Source organism: Acanthaster planci, linkage group LG04 (assembly GCF_054643075.1).
Source record: "Acanthaster planci isolate LZ-2023a linkage group LG04, COTS_SCS, whole genome shotgun sequence".
In the NCBI taxonomy this organism is placed as follows: domain Eukaryota; kingdom Metazoa; phylum Echinodermata; class Asteroidea; order Valvatida; family Acanthasteridae; genus Acanthaster; species Acanthaster planci.
Window position 1 is genome coordinate 14,182,731 of NC_141780.1, and position 23,070 is coordinate 14,205,800.

General features: G+C 40.1%; 2 protein-coding genes across 2 annotated transcripts; both read right to left on the reverse strand.

Moving 5' to 3' along the window:
* Positions 1-7: 7 nt before the first annotated feature.
* Positions 8-10,538, reverse strand: mgll (monoglyceride lipase). Its single transcript, XM_022225378.2, has 7 exons — positions 10,338-10,538; positions 8,171-8,277; positions 7,073-7,209; positions 6,234-6,350; positions 5,692-5,781; positions 4,393-4,608; positions 8-3,623 (listed from the first exon to the last, which is right to left on the reverse strand). The coding sequence occupies exons 1-7, from the start codon at positions 10,460-10,462 to the stop codon at positions 3,516-3,518; spliced, it is 900 nt and encodes a 299-aa protein (XP_022081070.2). The 5' UTR covers positions 10,463-10,538; the 3' UTR covers positions 8-3,515.
* A 690-nt stretch (positions 10,539-11,228) lies between these two features.
* Positions 11,229-21,924, reverse strand: suclg2 (succinate-CoA ligase GDP-forming subunit beta). The gene is made up of 11 exons (XM_022225460.2): positions 21,782-21,924; positions 20,251-20,398; positions 19,179-19,278; positions 18,735-18,825; positions 17,898-18,050; positions 16,800-16,889; positions 16,595-16,691; positions 15,884-16,045; positions 14,724-14,866; positions 14,141-14,261; positions 11,229-13,317 (listed from the first exon to the last, which is right to left on the reverse strand). Exons 1-11 carry the CDS (start codon positions 21,863-21,865, stop codon positions 13,208-13,210), a joined length of 1,299 nt encoding a protein of 432 aa, XP_022081152.1. The 5' UTR covers positions 21,866-21,924; the 3' UTR covers positions 11,229-13,207.
* Positions 21,925-23,070: the final 1,146 nt, after the last annotated feature.

Consider the following 23,070-nt stretch of genomic DNA (forward strand, 5'->3'; position numbering starts at 1 on the left):
TAAGGTCTACCACTTTCAATTTTATTCCAGATTAAAACAGTTGTAGTACAGCTGTGCAAGACTCTGTAGACTGTAAGCAGACTAACGTCATTACCTAAAAAGGAATGAGGTTGTGGGAACAAAGTGTACAATGCTCCATGCAATGCAGATGGACTTCAAAAGATGGCCCCTTTGAAAACTGAAAAGCAACATTCAATTCATATCGTGGAAGCTTCCAGTCGAGTTTGCAAATATTTGAAAGGATGTGAGGTACAATCTGACTGAGACCACGATTTAAACTTTGAACTTGAAACACTTCCTTCTAAACGTAAGACTGAAAAAGACCATATACAAATATGACAAGATACAAAGGTCACTACAGGAGGCAAAATCTGAGAAAAGCGAGAGTATGAATGTCAAAAGAAAGCATTCAAGACCCTGTCTGTGAAAGTCATAAAGGAAAAAACATGCTGCGAGCTGAGTGGCTAAAAATCTGGAAATTTATGAATTTCAAGGGCACTTGCAAGTACACAGGTTTGTTTCTTCTTGTGTCGAGATACCTTGGTGAAATTACACTTTGTGAACTATGAACACTATTGTAAGTTCGATTTTTTGGTGTCCTATTTCCCTACTTTTGGCTTGAGATAATCCTACCTCTAAAATGCCTCTAAAGCTGTTTTCCTACAACCGCAAGCCACCAAAGTTAACCACACCCCTCAAAGGAGCCATTTAAGGAAATTAACTTTTTGCCCCCCCCAAAAAAATTGTCTCTTCCCTGAAATTTTGGTTTGGGATTTGTCCTTGCTTGACTCAAAGCGACTAAGTTAACAACAAAACGTGAATTTTTATATCTCCACAGGATCAGACTTCATGAAAAAAATATTGGAAGTGACTTGTAATAATCCCAAACTGTCACTAGATGGTTCAAACAAGTGAAAGTTGACTCTTTTTCATAAAGCATTCACAAGCGACTCTAATAAAACATCACGTTTTGCCAGGAGTCTCTCAATCAAATCTTGAAAAACATGTATCCCCAATACTTGTCACTGCACGGGATGCCTTAAATATTCAAATGTATCTTGTTCCTTGACTTGTAGTGACCCATAAATCATAGCTTGTCAAGTTCTTAATGTGGACCAATGAGCCAGTAAAAGACCTCCAGAGGAAGAGACATTTTGTGGCCCATGGTACTGTGAATTGCTCCATTTGGTTTTTATGTATTAAGTTGTGCAGATGTTCAAAAAATACAATTTACAAAGGCACTGGCGGAAGTTATTATAAGACATACTAAGTCGTGTTCACAGGTATAAACTTAAGTGCACAAAATCCTAAAGAACTACTTCTGGATTCTCAAAACTCCTTAAAAAATATATATTGATCCAAAGTATGAAAGAGTGTTTGTCAGAAGAAAAATTATCAAGCAATAAAGTCGCCAAATCCTATCTGATATCAGCACAGACAGCAAGTACTAACATCACATCATTCACATGTCATTTGATATAGTTCTTTCAAACAAAGCTGATTTATACAGTTACCTCAAATATAACACCCCAAAACCATTTCTAATAGATTTCAACAATCTACATTTCAACTGGCACCCGAACAGTACTGTACATCCAAGCTCTGAAATTGGAAGACGTGACCTTGTTAAAATTGGATTTCTGTAACTTGGCATTAATGTCCACATCAAACATCCCAAAAACCTGTCCACTCATGTCCAGATACAATCTTGTGAATGTTCTTTGTGTCTATGTCCACACAGAAACTTGGAAAACAATGGTTCTAAGAAAATTTTGCTGTGATTTGGCACATTTCTTGAACCATTAGGAAAATATTGTCCAACAATTTGAGTACCGATTGTCATTGACCAGTTCTCTTTATGCTAGATGGTACTTCTACAACAATGTGAGATAATCGCACAAATATTTAGCATCTAGGTGAAGAATGAGATTTCTACACCAAAATACACTGAAAAATTTAACACACAAGTAACCCAAAACTGTATACAAGTGTCGACTAGATGTTTATTCCCACTGTTATTCTAACTACGCTTTCATTTCTTCCTAATTAGCCCACAGGTGTGGTTTTGAACCGAGCACTCACTCAATACCATTTCAGACAGTCACACACCTTGTTCTATCATGGTCATCAAATTTGACCAGTAAGTTGCTTACTTCAAATCATTCTCAAACTTACATCCATCACTTATGTCAACAGTGCTGTCTAATTGTATAGTCAGGCATGCAACACGGACTTTGACAAAAACGAGGAAATTCCAATCTTTACAAGACTTTGTATGGTGGTTTTCAATTTTCAATGGCACGAGCGTGAAGTGAAAAATGAGGAAATCAGGTGATCCGAGGAAAAGTTGCACGCCTGTATAGTATAATCGTGCCATTTTCTATATTTCATTAATATCAACTCAATACACCTGATGCAGTCCACAGGAGGTATAGACAAGCTAGATAAATACATATACTCTGTTGGTCATGCTACGCCGGTAGGGCCCCTCCTCAACTTATCTTTCTTCAGTATATGTTATGAGGCACCTGAGTGGATTCATGACTGTGAAAAAAATATAAAGATACTATTCTGAAGGAAATATATATATATACTTTGCTGGATGATAAAAGAAATTTGTATTTCTGTTAAAACTTTGTTGATTTTTTTAAAAAATGATAAGGGCCCTTTATAAAGTAAAATAGGGCCATTTGAAAATTGGAGATTTCAACTGTAAAGAGTAACTGTTAATATTTCTTGTTGTAAGTGTCAGTTTCAGGATATTGCAGATCAGAAATACTTCAGTTTTACTTCAAGTGTATGTGCTAGCTAGGTGTTTTTAGTACAAAATACATTATGTGTAACTACAAAGAAATGGTAAAGACCTTTTAAAGGGTAAAATAAAATGCATATGAAAATTAGAGATATCGAGAAAAGTAAATCTTGAGTAACTGTCGGTATTTCATGTTGCTGCTGGTTTCAGAATATTAAAGCCCACAAATAACTCTTCTAGTTAATTTTTTAAATTCAAAATACATTACGTGTAATTACAACTTTACTGGTATCTGCAGTGGGCATTAACTCTCTGGAGAAAAAATATATTTACACTGCATGTAGGCTGTGACTTGTATCTCGCAAAAATACTGATGTAAGATCTCCAATTTTTTGGTGCAATACAGAGTGCCTTCAATGTTTAGATTGCTTGTGAGACATACACAAGTACTGAGGTACTTTTTGTGCTCAGTGCAGTTAATACTGTGAGAGATGATGCTGTTTCTGAATGAAATAAACGTGCAGGATAGACAAACTAAATACAAGACCATCTCTTAAAATTTGGTTTGCAAACGGTCTGAAACAATTTTGTATTGTTAAAATGTTTGAACAGGTAAAGGTCGCGTCACATGGACAAAATAGGGCAAAGGCTCTCATGCGAGAGCCTTTGAGATCTGGCAAGTAATGGTTTCAAGTTGAGGTGTGTATTGTGTGCGTTAAGGTTCCAAGGAAAGATCTGAATAGTGGATAAGGAGGGAACTTCTTCACTGGCTGGGCAGTCTTTGCAAGACCCAGTCCAAGAGTTCTTGGATCGTTTTCTCTCCATCCCCGCCAGGTTCTTTGTCCAGCTCATGGTAGAAGCCCTCGTACACCTAGGGGTGTCAGGAAAACAAAGTAGGGGAGAAGAAAACGACAAGTTGAAGGGGATTTTTTTTTTAAGAGCAAAGTACGATCTGTGGGTGTATGTGATGTGATCTGCAAAAACCCTTGGTGAACAGAATTAGCTTGTGTTCTTATTTTCAATGTAATTACATTTCTGATTACATTTCTGATAGCTTCAGCCAGCATGTGAAACATACTCCACTCATATTTCCATTGTAAATAAAACGCTGTCCTCACATCTGAGAGGTCTCGCCTTTGATGTTTGGTTCTTCTCTTTCATGTACAGTATTTCATCGTTTTGTTTGTACCCTGTCTGAAATTGCTCACGGAAGATAAGCAGGATAAATGAGGGCTGGAGAGTAGGGCTACACAAGACGACTAAAACCCTATAATTACCCACCCTATTTCACCATAAGTGCCTCAATATTACATCAATTGCGGCTTTTCTACTGTTCGCTCTCTGTTATTCAGACTTTCAAAACAACCTAGTACATTTCCGCTACTGGAAAGCTGGAAAAAGACCAAAAAGTCCAGATTATCTGTTATGTGCCTTAAAAAGATTAGGAAGACATCAAACAGTCTACATCTAAGGTGAAATCGTGTTGGTACTATGTGTGTATGTAGGATGCAATTTTGAAATTTGGGAAATAGAAGTTGACCTTGTTGGATCTCAACGTGCAGATACACATGTGCACAGTCACTATCTCAACCTGGCTCACTATCAACAATTTTACAGCAAGATGCACTGTCCCTACTCACTGTCAATGTCTTGTCTGCACTGGGCGCCGTCTCGTACATGAGCCTGGAGCCAGAAATTTCTGCCAGCTTGTCCTGGTCACCATGCTGGATGAGAAATGGCCATCGGATGTCAGGCAGCCCGTTCCCAAGCCTCTCCATCGCCTGCAGCGTCTGGACAGCAAAGCGGGCCTTGATCTTACCGTGGAAGATCAAGGGGTCAGTCTCGTAATCTTTGACCTACCAAACAGGGATAAAAACATCAGGGATGAAGACTATGCTTGCTACGGATGACGCTGCACTTCTAAGTTTCCATGTAAAGAGATTTTCGTGCTGCACAGGCAGGCACACACCAAACACATGGCCAGAGGAGTGATTCACAACACATAAGTGAAAACTGATGAACAAATCTTTGGAAAAATATGAAATTTGGCTCTTAAAGTTTAAATTTGTAAGCAAACAGGAATTTATATGTACATGTAAAATAAAATGGGAATAAAGGTGTTGTGAATTCGTTTTAAACTAATTAATAAATAAAACTGGCTCAGAGCCTTACAGCAATGATGCATCTCCCTTTCAGCTCAGTCCACTATCATCCCTGGCCCCTATCCTGTTTTAAACACCCCTTCTCAATTTGATCCTCTTACTGATCATGATTTTTTAAAAAAAATTTGGAATTTGATACCAGGTGTGATAAAAACAGTGGCATAAAAGGAATGATACAAACCTTCACTTACAAAATACAATATGTGACTTCGCAAAGGTTAAGTAACAAAGGACAAATTAATCAAAATTATCTGACTATCAAGTAAAAATACAATATACATGCATATTCATGAATAAAACAACATAAGCAACCTTTTTGTTAAACAAATACCACATAAAATGATCTCCTAAAGCGCTGTCTATCCAGGAATCTGTTTGTGTGAGCGGGACTGTTTCTGCCAGAATTTGGGCACAGGAATCAGGTGAAGAATTGGAGAGTTGGTGATCCAGGGCATGCAGAAACAGGTTTGTGATAACAAACCAATGACTGGGAGCATCTTTAATGTGGCGCGCAAAAATGCAAAACTGAAAATGTACATTATCTGCAAGAGACAAACTTTACCAGGTAGCGGACAATACCGTTGAGAAACATCCTTTTTACTGTGGAGTGAAAATTTATATTTCTACCACGTGGAACTGACAGAATAATGATTATTTTCACAAACTGTAGAGACAAACGCAGTATTCTCTGCACTGGACATTACATTCTGGTCTTGTGAACTGTTCTTAGCACTGTGAAAAAAGGCAAACTTTTGTGAATTTTCGGCTGCAACTCACCACTTCAGGGTCCCTACTCATTGAGGAGGATTCCAGCTGACCCATGGGAGCATGGGGCCAAATATTGGCCAGAATCTTGCCTAGGAAAAGCTGGAATACAACAGAGAAATGAGTAAACATTCAAACCCTTTCCCTCTTAGCAAATGCCGAATTTCTGCTTTCCTTCTAAATTGTTTATCTTGCAAAACCATAAGTTATTCCTGAACACAAGCAGGAAGTATGTACATCAAATATTCCAAGAGAAGGAAACTTTAACAAATGTCCCATTTGTAAGAATTTCAAATAGTACCCAACAAACAAACAACACAAAAACGCCTGGGTTTGGTGGGAAATCTGGTCAAGCTAAAAACCAGTTTGAAACGTTGCACTTAAATATTTCACAGAATATAACTTTTTTAAAGGGTGATCCTGAACTTGCTTTAAGAAATATGCATCTGTCAAAATACAAACCAACAAAAAAATACGGTGTTTGTGGCAAATCAAATGATTTATCTTTCTTGGAAGAAAATGGGACTTGAAGTCAATCCTTGGTCCTGCGGTACCTTGGTGGGAGTGGCTATTTCTGGGCTAGCCTTGATGGCTGGAGCACTCAGCAAGACTCCGGTGTTGGTAAAGAGTGACGGCCTCTCATATGCCACCAGTATTGCTATGGTCCCTCCCTGCGTGAAGACAGCATTCATGTGTAAGGATCAGTGTAGTGGCTGACCCCCTCACAAGCCCAACAAAGGTCTATCTTGAACCAAACACAAGGCACCTAGTCCAAAATTAAGTCACAAGCTGATTGACTGGATTGTGACAGGGCATAAGATTTTCACTGGAATCACCTGTGATTTACCTGTGTCAAGACTTACGTACCATGTACTAGACTGCATGTACATGTATGACCGATTGAATTGCTTAGCAGATCTTCAGATCTTTTTGTACCCCAAGTGACTCTGTCCACACTTGTGCCATGTCTTCTAGTTTGTCTCAGCTGCCCCCTTTTTCCTTTGATGCACTTGATCTTCTTGCTTTGTTATTAAAAAGTAAACAAATCGCACTGTGGGTTTACAGCACAGTGTTCACTTTTTCGTGTTTTAACCCTAACTGCTAACATTCCTCAATCCTTCACCTGTTGGAGGACTGAGGAGTATTAGGGTTACGGATCCCTGCTACATGTAAATGGCTCAGAAATTAGAATTAGAGTGCGCAAAGGAGCATGAACAGCCACAGAGAAATACATACAAAGTGACCCATTGGCCACACTTCACCATGCCAGCATGAATGCACACACGAGGCACTGCTGTATATATGTACACGTACATGTATACCACTTGACCTCATAGGAATTGTGTGTGGTTTTAGGGAGTAATGTCCTCTGTTATCTGCACTGCAAATTTACCATGGAATGTCCAAAGAGGAAGACGGGAAGGTCCTCATATTTGGACTTCATCAAGTCGATGTGCTGGTGACAATCACGGACAAAGAACTGGAAATGTTTGATATCAACCCTCGACCCTTCACTCTTGCCGTGGCCAACTAAATAAATCAATTGATAAACAAAAATATTATCCTCAATGAAATATCATCCATCTCGGTGTAAATGGTCAACAGACTAATGCAACTTGGTTACTGTATTTTCATACATTGTACAAGCCAGTCATCTGATTGGTGAATTGCAGATCATGTGGCATGAAACATTCGGACCAATCTATGTGGTCACACAGATTCACGCAAAACCATGAGAAACTCTGTTTTGGCCACACCAGACTTCACACTAGTGCTGCGCACAGTTGTGCGGAAGATGGCGCTGTGACAGAGCTGCACGCTGGGAACTTGAATCATATTACTGATGTTTGATTGGCCAGGTAGATCAGTTAACGGTGTTTTCAATTATCAGTTTTAATTAATCCTTTCTTCTCTCCACAGCATAGACTGCCCAGATCTATCAAAAACTCGATAAAGTTATCTAACAACGCACATTCTTTTTGCCCTGTGGACAAGATGATACATACATACCGTATATGCATCACCGCGAACTTGCTTATTATTCACAACGCAGTCAACTTGCCTTTGCAATATTTGACTAAGCCACCAGGTTTTTGCATCATATTGTGGGATACTTCTCAAAAGTGATCGGCTCAGTGGATCGGTTACCTGGGTGAGGCCCAACTTAGCATGAGACTTCAAGTGAGTGTCACATACCCAGTCGCATTCACACGAGTACATGTACATGTAAGAGCAGGGGACGCAATCAAGTACGCTTCATGGGATGTGGGGGGGGCTTACTAGGCTTCATATACAGGTAAAAGCTTTGTAGATGGCCAGAGCAGTACAAAATAATCAAATTGGTATCCTTCCAACTTCCAAGGCAGAAGACATTTTTATCTGTTAGACATCTGATCAGAACCCTGTTTTTTATGCAACACAAAAGCAAAAAAATTATTTACATAGCAAACACTGAAATCTCGTCAGAAACCCTATACAGAAAGACACTTACTGTGATCATGTGTAAAAACCAGAATTCCAATGTTGTTGAACTGCTGAGCTAATTTATTGTAGCGTTCACAATGTTCACCCATGCCATGGACAAGGCACAGCAAGGCCCTGTAGAGTGAAAAAAATTACAATGGAAAATGAAACTCAAAATGTGTAGTTTGGATGAATTTGGGAGTTTAGTGATTTGAAAGACCAAATGGCAATGTACCAGTATTTGACTGTGAACTGGTCCCTGATATGTTTTGCTTAACCCTAACCCCCAAGGGTTGCTGGCCCTAACCTTCCCCATTCACACAAAGTGTGCACAGAGGCTGTTGGACTTTGTTTTTCTGAGGTATGCCAAACCCAATGCAAAAGCCAGCTGTTATGGGCCTGCCACACCTATCCCCACAGAATTAAACACTTCACTACTGTTTAATTCTGTGTGGTTGGGGAAGGTTAGGGTTAAAGGTGCAGTCCATCATTTGCCAATTGTGGGCTATGTTCTTTTGGGGTAACAAAAGTGCCAAACAACTAAACGAATAACAAAATTTCACCTCGGTAAATGAAGTGATGTGTACTTACATGTATAGATAGAGCATTTTGCCAATATTGTAGGATCTCGATTTCAAATCGAAAGTTGTCAAATCATGTTTGAATTGCACCTGAAATCGGCATCAAGTACACGTCCTTATTCAGCTAAATGCATCTATGCTGTGCTGGGCACTGAACCAACCAATTGTACATGTCATAACAATGCACATACAGTATGTGCATGTGTCATGTCAATGCCTGCACGTGCTATGCCAAATGAAATCAGTAACTTCTCTCGGCGATTTCAAACACATTGGAAATGGCCTTCTTTCATACCGGTAGTTATCTCCAAAGTGACAACTTGCCAGAAAGAATCATTTCACAGGGAGTTTTCTCCCATGACTATAATAAACCATAGATACAGTATAATTTCTACAGCTACTTGCGGGACAACTGCAAACGATAGACTGCGCCTTTGAATTTTACAAGCTGAACAAATACAGCCTGCGAGCTTGGTAAAAATTTCACATTTTACTGCCAATGTCCTCTTCAAATCACTCCACAACATGACTGGCTGATTTAAATCCCCTTCATTTAAAGCAAAGGTTTAAATTGTGATTTATATCAAGTGATTAAAAAACTGATTTAAATCAACATTTTAATTGTTACAAAATTTTAGACTTGTTACCGTGTAAGTTTACACACCAGTCTACCAATACTGGAAAAAGGAACCGGACCAGTCAGTAATGAATGAACGTTGGATTTTTTTACCCTTAAGTAAAATCTTGCAGAGTCAGTACATTGTACAAATCTACAAAAGAAGAGAAAAAGTAAACATCTGTGGCAAGAAAACATTGAACCTAGGATTCTAAAAAAATAAAGAGAAATTATACATGTACATGTAGATGCCACTTGTCTTGAACATACATGTAGGTCCACATGCATTTGAAGCAGTGTGCATATTACATGATAGCCGGTACTCAAGCTCCTTGAAGCTCTGATGGAATCCAAAACTTTATGTACATGTAGATCCCAAAGCTTATTTGTAGTGTCACAACTACAAGTTACAACATGTTTATTTGGAAGTCGCCGTCTATGTTTTCACAAATACCAGAAGTTGGAACTTCGTGCAAGAATGCCATTATTCGCTTATTCTCAACTCATTGCACGTACTTCCAGAAATGTTCAGGATTGTACCATACAGTTCTGGAAGTATTCTCATGTACATGAACTAGCAAATGGATAATTACAAACATAGTAAGGAAAATGTGAGTGAAATTTCAGCTAGCTCCATGTAAAGGTTAAGAACAATTTCTAAAAAAGTGTAAACTATGGGCCTAAAACGGTTGCTGTGGTAGGAGGACTTTATCGACAATGATATGCTGGACGTCAGTCACGTCATGCATATTTGTGGTCGTACATGCACCATGGAGGAATGGTCGTTCCGGTAAAACTGGCGTCTGTGTCCTTGCTCTATTTGTTCAATGGTCTAACCATCTGACTGTGTACACGGTGACCTACATGTACATGTACGTGGCCCGGTATGCCCGGCTCGGGCTGCCAAAGCTGCCTGGGAAATTGAATCGGTACAGGCCTTTAGTGTTCTTACCGAACAGTGTTTATTCGGGTAAGGCCTATCGCCGGTTATTACTAACCTAACAGGTGTGCCGGTAGGTGGTTCCCAGTACTTGCAGTAAATGTACTGTCCATCTGCGTTCACAAAATGAGCTAAACTTGAGTAAGGTGTGCCTTGCGGACTCAACTTTTCACACTTCGCCATAGTTGATATGCATAGACCTTGATTGGAGGAGAAGAAACCAACTCCACGCGAGGGCTGATGTTGTTGTTTTGGCCGGTTACCAGCGCCCTCTCTTGGCAAGATAGCTCACGTTGAAGATTAAATTTCATTGGACTCCTTTTCAGAGGGCAGTTCCTACTGCACTCTTTTAATCAGAGCTTGATATATTACAAGGATATCCTTTTCAAAATTCGGCTTCATCAAATATTACAAATTCACCTTTTCATTTCAAAACATTGACTACCAATGTATGCTTGCAAATCTTGGGGGAAACCCCTTAATACTAAGAGATATCACAACCACCCCGAGAGAAAATCCTACCTCCATGGTTTGACAAAATCTGCAACAATTTTTTTTTATTTCGAACATCTTCACTATCGTTGAATCCTTTTTCATGAGTTTGAACATTTTATAACAATAATACACAGTCCAACAGACACATGGAAGCTACTTTACCCCCTTTTTTAATTCTGTGATTGATGAAAATCTGACAGCACGTTATAGGCAATCCTTTGTGGAACAGAACCAGTGTTGGTAGTTTTCATTGAGGGGGAACATAACTAAACATGCTAAGTTTGAAAAAAAAAAGACATGGGACAGCCAAGTTCTTAAGGGGCCACCCCCTACCCCAGCTTTGAGATGGTCTGAAATAGCCCAGCTCTTTTAGGGACGGTGGTGGTTCACATTAAGCAGTGGAGAAATTAAACAGTTAATACATATAATAATGAGGAAATCAACACAGGAAATATTTGGTTTCATCTAATTTATTTTTCAAATCATAATGCATGGTTACATGTACATACATGATATTAACAATTTCAAATTTATCAACACCATCTACATGGTCACTCATTTTCTTTATCAAAATACAACCTTTAAAAAGAAAGAAAAATTGTAATGTTCCAGAACCAAACTAAAACTTGATAAAAGGTGATCACACATATGACCACATCCTTTGAAAACAAAGTAGCTGCTCAAATGAAACTGTTACCCTCCTTGAGTCAGTGTCACATCACATCTAACTGTAAACACATGGCAAATGAACTTTTTGGAGGTTAAATTTGAATCAACTCTGGTTCACTGAGTTCTTTAAATTCACGTGAACATAACAATTAGAATTCTCCATACTAAAACACCATTGCTACCCCTCATGATTTAGGGCAAGCTTTTGCTTAGTTACGTAAGAGACACCTTGCACCAATACACTGTTTTCAATGGATAAGAACGGCACAAAGGAACCAGTCCAATCCAGAGATGGTGGTCGCTAAGCGAAAGCTTGCCCTGAATCACGAGGTATAGTAACAGTGTCTTTAGCCTGGAGAGTTCAAATTATTTTATGTGCAATCAGATAACTCGGTATACCACATTTTATTCACATTTAACTTGCAAAAGGCTTATTAAAACTTCAGTTTTATTCGACATTAGCTTTGAGTCATAAAATTATTTTCAGAATCTTCCTTGACTAACTCGGACACAGATTCTTCATTGACAAGATAAATTTCTCAGCTTGAAAAGAGCCATTCCAAAAACAAGAGGAATATGATCTTGTATTAGAGATTTACAAAGAAAGAAAGGAAATTACAGAGAGGTTTCTGTGTGTTTGTGCGCCATCTTAATATTTGACAGCCTCTGAGATCTAATGGAGTCTGACTAGGATTGGGCAGGGATCTGAAGTTTGAAGGACATGAACGAGGAATTTGTAACCAGCTCCTAAGCCCATGAACACCTGTACTTCACTGTAGTTGCACTGTATTTATACATGTTATGTCCCAACTATAGCATAAGTCCCAACTATACCTGGGACAGTCCCAAATGTAGTGCTGCAGTTGGGCTGGCCCAACTACTGTTGACCAATGTCTGTGGCAAATGTCTCAACATTATCCAAGTCAATGTGTCTCACACTTGACACAATTCATCTAAAGTGTGGCACTTTATCTGTTCATCTAGCCCTATGATCGATGACTTGACATTTGTAAACAATATGACTTTGGCACATGCACACAGGACCTCTCTCCTGTAGTTGGGCCGGCCCACCTGTAGCACTCTAGTTGGGACAGGCCCAACTATAATTGGGACTTATGCTCTAGTTGGGGCGTAAAATACATAAATAAATCTTAACAGGCACAGAATCCTGGAGTTACTCCAAATAGTACAGAAGGTAATATGCAGATTTAGGCGGTACGGTAATTTTCAAATACTATGTTTTTTAAAAATCACAAGTTTGACATCAGTGCTGAGCCTCAAAAGACTTGCAGTTTTGGAAATGTAGGATTTCTAGAGGAGACAATTCACTGGTGTGCATGGCTTATCGAAATGCACGAGACTTAGAAAAAAATCTGAAATCTAGTATCATGGAATTGCAGTGCCTTTACAATGGCTGTAATGGCGTAATTTTTTTCAGGGATTGGAAAGAGTTCCATACAAAGACATCATTTGACACCCTGTGCACAAACCCTATGCGACTGGTTTGACATAGTTGAAGTGTTTTCTAAATAAATGCTTCAATATTTCCCTGCTACATTTGATTTTTTAGAACATTTTATCGCTTTCTGATGGCTGATAAACGACTGCAGGGGAAACTTAGCAATGTCTGTGAATGCAACCCTTACCCAAGGATTTTACATTCTTTCGGAGTGAAATGTCCGCTAGCATGAGTACACACTGTAGGATATGTGATTGACTGTCGCAGTTAGATCAGGCTTCTCTGATCAGTCCACTGAGTGACTGTTACTGTAGACTAGCCACAACCTTGACTGCAGCTTCTTCGAAGTCCACGGCGGTCTCGATTGGCAGACCACTGTCCTTTATGATCTTGAAACCCGACACCACATTGAAACCTGTCCACAAAAAACGAACAATGACCAGAAAGGTTTTAAAACTGAGTTTCACATTATCCCTCTTGTATGCAACGTTTACATTTCCAACATCTGAGGGATTCAGTTTAGCATTTTGGTTTTCATGAACAAATAGTCAGGGGCGTCAGGTAGGCGTAAATGTTCTTTCCTTGCCTTCCACCTCTGCGGTCCAGGTTCGATTCCCGGCTTGGTCCACATGTGAATTGAGTTTTCAATCCCTACCTGATTTGTGGGTTTTACTTAGAATACTCCTCTGAGGTTTTCCTCCCACCCCTAAAACTGTAACTGCTTCCCATTGTCTCCTCTCCACAGGTTTCTTCAGGCTTGTGTGCTACAGTGCCTGGGGCACTTCTGATGAATCCTTGGTGTCATTTAACCAGATCTATATTTCCAAATAGGTCACTTGGGAGACATTTTATGGTAAATTTTTCAACATTAGGGAGACATCGATCATTAGGTTCAATGTCTCCCTAGTGCTCCAACTACCAAAAGGAGGAAAAATTTTAGTGTCCACATTTTGAGAGATGATAGATAAGGGCCTGAATGGAAACCATGCAAAGTTTGGTGAAGATCGGATTAGGAATATTGAACTATGGGACGGTAAAGTTGGAAACATTTTGTGCACGTTCCTATGGGAATGTCTCCCAAGTGACCTATGGGAATGTCTCCCAAGTGACCAATTTTCGGTAATTATGAATAATGACAACAGTCTCCTCCTATCTAAAGCAAAACAAAAGCACCGTCTTGTATGACGTGCATAAGATCCGTATTGCAGAAATCTGTCTTCCTTCAAGGTTACTCTTACCAGCTAAGCGTACAACCACTGGAACCTTGAGGTCCATTCCCTGACAAGCCGAAGTGATCCCCTTTGCTATAATGGAGCAATCCACGATGCCTCCAAATATATTAACTAGGATGGCTTTGACCTGGTTATCAAAGAAAATTTTAAAATTATGCAAGCGAAATGCTGATACAAAGTGTTACTGTTTTGGAAGAGTTTTTCTGTAAAGGTACTGGAAAAAAATTCTGCTGCATTTTTGCAAGAAATTTTTGAAATTCTCTAAAATCCAATATTGAGCCTGAACCTACGGCAGCACATCATCTTTAAAGAGGGATATGATCAATGTAAGATAATGATGGCTAATACAGTGTGACTCGTAACATAAAATAAACATGGTGTGGACTCTACCTTCCGCCATTATACAAAATTCTCTAACATTTCAAGGTGGATTTTGAAAAATCCAGGAAGTCCTGGAAAATTCTACAGGATTTTGCGAGGAGAATCGCTCACAATTGAAACCCTTGAAAATTCAAGTAACAAGCACAAAGACTGTGCTACTGCTTTCCTGCATAGGGATTCAGGGAGAAGGTTTTTTTTTCTGACTAACATTTTCTTCCGAGTTCAGCAGCTTGAACGCCTGGAAGACTTGGTTTTCTTGGACTCCACCCCCGAGATCAAGGAAGTTGGCCGGCTCCCCACCGTGGTATTTGATGATGTCCATGGTTGCCATAGCAAGGCCGGCTCCGTTGACTGTGAGGAACAAAGTACAACCTCTGTTTTCTTGAACTTATGTCGTTAACTGTTTCTGTAATTGTAACTGATACAATTCTATCAGTCCATCTACGTGCTGGTAAAAATAAAAGCTTTGAATTCAAGTGACCGGAAAATAGTACATGGCATCAATTGTCATCTAATCAACGTTCCCTACACTGACCAATCCAAGGAAGTGAATGGATGTTATCCACGACTGATATACACCAAGCACACACAAACACAACAGAATCCGCAAAAACAAAACCAGTATTTCCGTGATACACACTGGGATGACGGTTCAGCCTATTTCATAAAGAGACTGTCTTTAAAGTGGTTCAAAATGAAAGAATTGGAGCATAAAGTTTGAATTCTGAAAATAAATATGAACATAATCTTGTCTATCACAACTGAACTCAAAAGTCAAAGAAATAACTCCACTGTTATCAAAACAGAAGAGATTCTTTGAAACTCCAGGTTGCAATAAGTCATCATAAACCAATCAAAATTAACCCTCCTGTGGTTTAGCAGAACAAATGCCGGCAGTCACTCTTGTGCATGCATTTTCTATATGTGGAACAAAAATACGCAATTTGTATACAGTTGGTTGTCAGCACAAAATGACATTTTGTGCAGTCCTCTTCACTGCATTTGGTTTACTGCCCATGAAACAGTGAAGCACAGTTGTTGGGCAGCACAAAAGTGTAATCTGATATTCCTGTGAGGGAGAGTTGGTGCAGTGCACAACACAACACGGCTGTGCATCTTTGTGTGGCTGAGCAACTCATCCAAAGAGTGACTTCAGCACAGGTGGGGTTAATACAGACTAGACATGGTTCATCCCCTTACTTCAACATGTCACTTGACTTCCATATATGGTCAGACTTCTGATTTGATTTGGATTACATGTCCACTCTGTTCAAAGTTTTTCACTGTTTGCTGCTGAGGCTAAGTTTCCTAGTACATTCTTTGCTTTTACCACCCACATTCTGCTGACCTTTGACACACATTCCTTACCTAAACAGCCAATGTTGCCATCCATGCCGATGTAGTTGAGGTTGTGTTTGGAGGCCTCAATCTCCCGGGGATCACTCTCCGACTTGTCATCCATGGCGAAGATCTCCTTCTGCCGAAACTCGGCGTTGTCGTCAAAGTTGACCTTGGCATCAAAGCAGACCACTGGGCCGAGAGAGAATAATAAAGAATCTGTCGTGAGACAAACTATGAAGAGTACCTGGAGTCAACACAGAATGGTTAGATTACTATGGTCAGGTGAGCACAGGGTAGAATGATGCTTTTGTCACTGAGCAAGACATTTTGCCCAAATATCCTGAATTCACATCAGCTATACAGAGAATTGCCAAGGTGTGAAGGCCCCTACAGTGGTACCCACTGACCCTATGGGTATTTTGAGACACTGGCATCAGTAACGGTCAATCTAGTAACGGTCAATCTTGACCACAATTTGAAAACTTTTTCTAGGAGGGTCAAAAAAATTGGAAACTTTTTATGGAACAGTTTGTGAACTTTCAGGAGGTACCTCTACATTTCGGGGCTTTTTACTAGCTTTTTGAAGGACAAAAAGATGAAACAGACCCAAAATAAAGTTCATTATTTTCCAAAAATAAATTGGTTTGCTCATTTTTTTATTTAAGGGGGCATAGCCCTCATCTCCAACCTCCCCCCCCTCCGAACTGCTCTCGTATCCTAGTGCTCTGTTTGTCTCACCTTGGCCGTCAGGGGTCTCACCAAATGGGTTGACCTCAACCTGCGTGGCATCTACACCCAAGAAGAGCTTGTAAAGGTTTTTCAGCTGCTCGGCTGCCTATGAACAGAAAACACAGGAAGTCAGGATTCCCCCCAGAAGACACCAAATGTATGAGTTGGCATTTTGGCTCAAGATCTGCTTCAGTTGGCGAAAGCTCAGAACTACCTGCTGCTGGAGGTCACCCTTGAAGTTGAGGTTGCCTGCCATCCGCATGGCCTGCTCGTCTGTGAAGCCCGTGAAAATATCAATCGGTTCCTATTGTTGAAAGAAAAATGCAGATAACACAGATGAGCAAGACTAAATAGACTTCATGACCAGCCCCTTTAAAATAAATAGAGAAATGGCTTTTTAACTGGTCAACCTGGACCCTACGAGGTACACTGGCAAGAACATCCTGTTCCTTGCATCAACATACAATAAAGAACAAATACAATATTATTATTGCTTTCATTAATAGAGTTCATTAAAATGACTATGGCCTCAATGAAAGTCTGCATTAATGTCATTTAACAATAAAATATCAATATGATAAAAACTCAAATGATTGAGCTAAAAGTGACATGTTTATGCAGTAATGAATCTTTCCAAGTAATGCTAAGAAAGATTGAATGTATTTGGCAAAGTGACACCAAGTGGAATGGAACATTCAAACAGCCATACCTAGAAGGTGGTTGATGTTATTTGACTCAAAGGGATGAATGCACACTGAGCCAGTTCCCTAATTCAGCAGCGCTAACTCAAACCGAAGCGTGCTGTAGGTTGTTGGAGAACATCAATGCGTACATTCATTCAAGGTTAGCCCTATCAGCGGGGTCATAGGCTCATACAAGCTGAAAATGTTCACACTTGTTTGAAGACAGGTGATTTTAGTCTTGAAACTCGTTTGAAGTCAGGTGATTTTGTTCTCTCAACTTGTTTGAAGTCAGGTGATTTTGTTCTTGAAACTTGTTTGAATTCAGGTGATTTTGTTCTTGCAACTTGTTTGAAGTCAGGTGATATTGGTCTGGAAACTTGTTTGAAATCAGGAGATTTTGTTCTTGAAACTTATTTCAAGTCAGGTGATTTTGTTCTCGAGAGGCCTTGCCCTTTTGAAATACCTCACTTGCTCACTGTACCGTATTTTAACTATTGTCATATTCTTGATTAAATGTGGTTACACTACAGTCAACGGATCACCGTTTCCAAAAAGAAACAAAGTGTACTTCTTTTTAGATCATGAAGTCTGACTTTCCTTGAATGTTGAGATGTAGTCCACACACGCACCTTGAAGATGAGCTCCGGTGTTTTCTCGGCTACTTCCTCGATGTCCACTCCCCCTTGGGGGCTGCCGACCATGACCGGTCCATTCATGTCGCGGTCCATCAAAATAGCCACATAGGTCTCACGAGCAATGTCTAAAGCTTCCGCCACCATGACCTTTGAGGTTAAGAACCAAAAAATGATGGACACCTGACATAATGGGTAACAAGTTACATGTGGCCAGTTAATAGTTTTCATTTCACTAAACCTCAGATAATGAAACCACTTTCCTGAAAAGGACCCTCAACTTTAAGAGGATAGCTTTCGGCATAAAAAAAATGCAGCATGCGACATTTTGATCATGTGATGAAAAAATGTAAATTTTGGACCTAGTTTTGCAGTATTCTAATCTTAACAGTCCTCAATCCACCTGTTGGAAGATTAAGGACTGTTCAGGTTAACAGACTCACCACAGCGGATCCATGGTTATGTTAAAATTCACAATGTTGTGTTAGTACAACAGATGCGCTCAATTACTAGATCCTTGCCCAAAAGTTTCAACAGTGAGTGACTGCTACCTACTCGTCCTGCTCCAGTTACCTCTATCAGGTGATAAATTGACAGCCTCAGAGTGGGAGTGGAATTCCATGGGGGGCCATGCGACCAGCACTCATACATATTCGCAGTAGACTTGCTGAACTATTTGTGCGCATCATGTGCCAGATGAGACCACACAAGCACGTGCACACAGAGTGTGATATTCAAGCACTGATATCTCAGTGTCTAATCAATAAAGTGCTGTTGATTTCAACTAGTGCATCGACTGCAGTTTCATCATGTAGCCAGGGAAGATGTGCGTACCTTTTTGACTTTGACCCCATCTTTGGTTGTCTGTTTGGTGACCAGGTTGTAGCCAATCATTTGAGCCACTAGAGGTAAAAGGTCATCAGGGCTGCAAGTGAACCAGAACAAAAACCGCTCAAATTACAAAATGTAGCACTTATTAAACAACAAAGTTTTCGTGAAATTTTCAGTAAATCTTCAGCCGTAACCTCACAAATGGTAAGTTGATAAATGGCAAAGCTGCTCAAACATGCAATCAAGCAAAACAGATCAAACAAATAAGGCTAAGTGTGCATGCAGGGTGGATACCCCCCACGCATAACATGGAAAGGGAATCACAGGAGTGTACATGGCATATCTAGGTTCAGATATGCTCTGATAGCTTGTTCGTTTTGAAGAACAGGAATGAAGTTTTGATGCACACCCAAATAAAAACATTTCCTGAAGCCATGCGCATCTTACTTTTTGGTCAAGTGTACGCCTCCTTTCAGTCCACTGGAGAACACGCCCTTCCCCCTTCCTCCTGCTAGGATCTGAGCTTTCAACACAATCTCCTTGGCATCTGCATCAACATAACAAGGGGAGGGGTAGAGAAAGAAGAATGTGTTAATACTTGCTGGGGATGGGAGACAAGCACCTTTGCCTGCCAATAATGGCCTGAAAGACATCACAGTAATTGGTAGCTTGCTCGTTTCCTCTACTTTTTGGTAGCGTGAAAGCGCCTAAAAGCATAGAAAAGATAACATTAAGGTCAGAAATATTTTTGCAATGACTCCTAGATCTTAGCAAAGAATACAGAATTGGTCCTTAAAAAAATCAAGATTTTCTTCGGAAAGTGATACTGTGTCGGGGGCCAGTTTGATATGGAGGAATACAACTGGCATTCCGCAAGAGATAAAATAACATTTATAAATACCTCAGGCAGTTTACCTAGATTCAACAACGTGCAACAAAAGATGCACTGAACAGGCTGTTGCAGGGGTTGTGGCTAAAGATCATACAATGTTTCAAACATATTGAAGTCAAAATATACAATTAAGATCAATGCCAACCAACGTAAACTGTGATGGACACGTGTGTAGAACAATCAGTAACTTCTACTTTCTTTCTGCAGCATGCACGGGGTTATTCTGCAGTGCACATGAAGCTCATGGAAAGCCAATAAGCCTCTTGCGAGTTAAACTGGAATAAAATCTGGTACACTGAGTTCTTTAAATTCACGTGAACATAAAAACTTGAATTCTCCATACTAAAGCCACTGTTGCTATACCTCGTGATTTGGGGCAAGCTTTTGCTTAGTTACATAAGAGACGCCTTGCAACAATACACTGTTCTCAATGGTTAAGAACGGCATAAAGGAACCAGTCCATTCCAGAGATGGTGGTCGCTATGCAAATCTTGCCCCGAATCACGAGGTATAGCAACAGTGTCTTTAGTCTGGGGAATTCAAATTGTTACGTTTCTGTGCTATCAGATAACACAGTGTACCAGATTTTATTCAAATTTAACTTGCAAATGGCTTATTCAGACTTACTAAGAGCTTTTGCTGCTTTGACGGCATCTGGGGCATTGTCAGCCATCTGAAACCTCTGGACGGTGACGTCGTAGTCCGACATCAACTTCTTGCTCTGGTACTCCTGAAGATTCAACCATCTTGCTGGGACCAACGAGGTGGCTGCTGACTGGACAAGTTTGATAAGGAAAGCGGAAACACGCAAATTAGGACATTTTTATTGGCCTTTCAGAAATGACACAATAGTATTCAGAATTACAGAATACCCTACCACTAATCTATCCCAACTCATTGCTAGCTACATGTATGTGGACACAGACTCTCCTGCTCCATTCCACTATGTATCCCCGCATCAATACTTTAACACTTGGACTTTTTCAATCTTTCCCATTCGATGTACATTGTGAGAACAGATTCTTCCTCTGGGAGAATTTTTTAGGAAAAATAGCACCCTCCTTTCACCTGTTCCCCACTCCAGCCAACTGCACTCCAATCCACTACCTGCATACACAGGTTAGGCCTACTTTAGACTAAGACTCTTTTTGGTCTTCCCATTCATTTGCACATTGTGAGTACACATTCATCCTCTAGGAGGAATTCTCTTAAATGGTAAAACAGCACCCTCCTTTCTCCCCAGTCGAGCTGACGAGTGATTAGTGTGGTTCCTTGACGTCTGACGTTCTTTCCCAATGTCTCTGTACATAATCTTAATGGGAGTAGTGGGAATTATTGGGTCTGGTATCTAAAGCAACATAAACATTCGCTACGCAAATTCGTTTTTGTTACGTGACATACGGCCACAAGAGAATGCAGATGAGTGGGGATCATCGAGGGATGAGAGGTAAAGATGGTAGAAAAAAACCTCATTTGTTGACAATAATATAGGTTAAATGCTACAAAATACACTTGAACCTAGTAGTTCAATATGGGTGGAATTTCCATGTAAGGGTCTTTAGGGGAAAATTTTCTTAAGCAAGTGCAAATGGATATTTTATATGTTCTGATTGCTGGGCAGCTTTCAAAAGGCCATAGCATACGGAACCATCAAAAAAGTGGAGTGTAGTAAGACCTACGGAGTAGTGCCCAATTGTTAAGGAAGTAAATTTAGGGTACATTTCTGTGCTGCAAATATTGCAGTTTCTCATTCAAATCTTCCTAAAACTCAACTGCAGAATACCCCACCACCCCGCAGAATCAACCTCATAGCCAGGTACAGGTCAAAGTGTCACACTCTTCTCAAGGGATTTTCACCTTTCATTCCACCTTCCAGTGGTCGTTTTTTTACTCCTCTTCCCCAATAAGCTGTCGAAACTGATACAAATTACTCTAAATCTGATGACCTATGGTTTTAAGACCATGCAACTGACCATGCTGATTACTCATCAAGTATCAATCAGGCTATTATTTTATTTAGCCCGAAAAGCCAAGCTGCCAAGCCAAGCGGTACGAGTCAGAAGAAATGCCATAATTAGAAAAGATGAAACACAAATCAAAATATTAAGTCCTAGCCTAGAAGACCTTCACACTGTTAACATTTTACGAGAAGAATAACCTGTTTTTGAAGAAGGGGCAGGGTCGCAATCCCCGGCGAACTCCTCTGCAATCTTCGCAAAACTCGGGAAATGGAGGCAGCCATGTTTCGAAGGGTTGATAAACATCACGGTGTACCGGTGGTCCATCGTCCTCCACGCAGAAGGATCCGAAGAAAAGGGAGTCTCATACCGCAGGAGGGCGCTGTCGAATTCAAAATCAGACTTGCATACGTCCTTCAAGACGCACACTCCAAGCGTGAAATGTATTGTCTTTCCACTGCTTCTGGTTAGTCTCTGAGTTCGGGCGGCTTGTTCTCGTACATCACGAACACATCGATTTGTTGTTCGTGGGTTGGCCGCTCTATGTACGTTCTTTGAGGATTGAATAACTGGGCTGAATTCTTTTGTATTTAAAAAGAAATATTTTTAAATATTCATTTCTGTGTTATGGGAAATTATTAATGTTAATTTTGCAAAACTTTTACATTATCTAGGGGTTTTAAGCAATCTCACATTTTTTTCTTCTGTTCAAAAATCAAATTTAATCACTCGAGTTTTCTGTGTGTTACTGAAACACCTTGAAGAGGAGGTAGTATGTAATTCCGTTCGAGAACAGTGTTCTTGGGCCGTGTTCCCGCCGTTTAAGTGCGAGAACAAGAAACCCATGTCAAAAACAGGCCGCCCGAATTCAGCGCTCTTTAATTATTAACTGTATGTAGTGACGATTTTTTTCACCAATGGACTAGATGCCTTGTGACAAGAGTGTGGAAAGTATTGAAAAGATAACAAATCATATGGCCTCAGACTTTAATTTCCAGTGAAACATGCGAGCCATGCACCTTTCCTGAGGGTCCCCAGGCGGCGCTATTTCTATACGATTTTTAGTGTACAGATTTGAGGGCGCGTTCCAAGGGTTGCCGGCCAGTAAATGGGCTCAAAATTACCTGTGCTGGCCGAATCGCAATTTTCAGCTGTCAAATTCTCTGCTAATTGAGCATTTTATGGGCCATGAACTTTAAAATTTGTAAGGAAGAAAGGTGGAGGCGAGCAACAGGAATGTCAGCTCGTGTCCAAGTGAATTTGGGATGAAATCAGTATCCTAATTAATGGTCTATTTGATATGAAGTGTAGACATCAATTTTCAAAATCCAGTGCTTGTATCTAAGGTCATTTGCTTCACACTGCCACTGTGGCCCAAGTGTCGCCTATGGTGTGTCATTCGGGCCAAAAAAATGCCAAAGGTCAAATCCACCGGCAGCGGAATGAATTTTAAAAGTGGGGGGCCAGTTGTTAGTGACCATCAGGTATC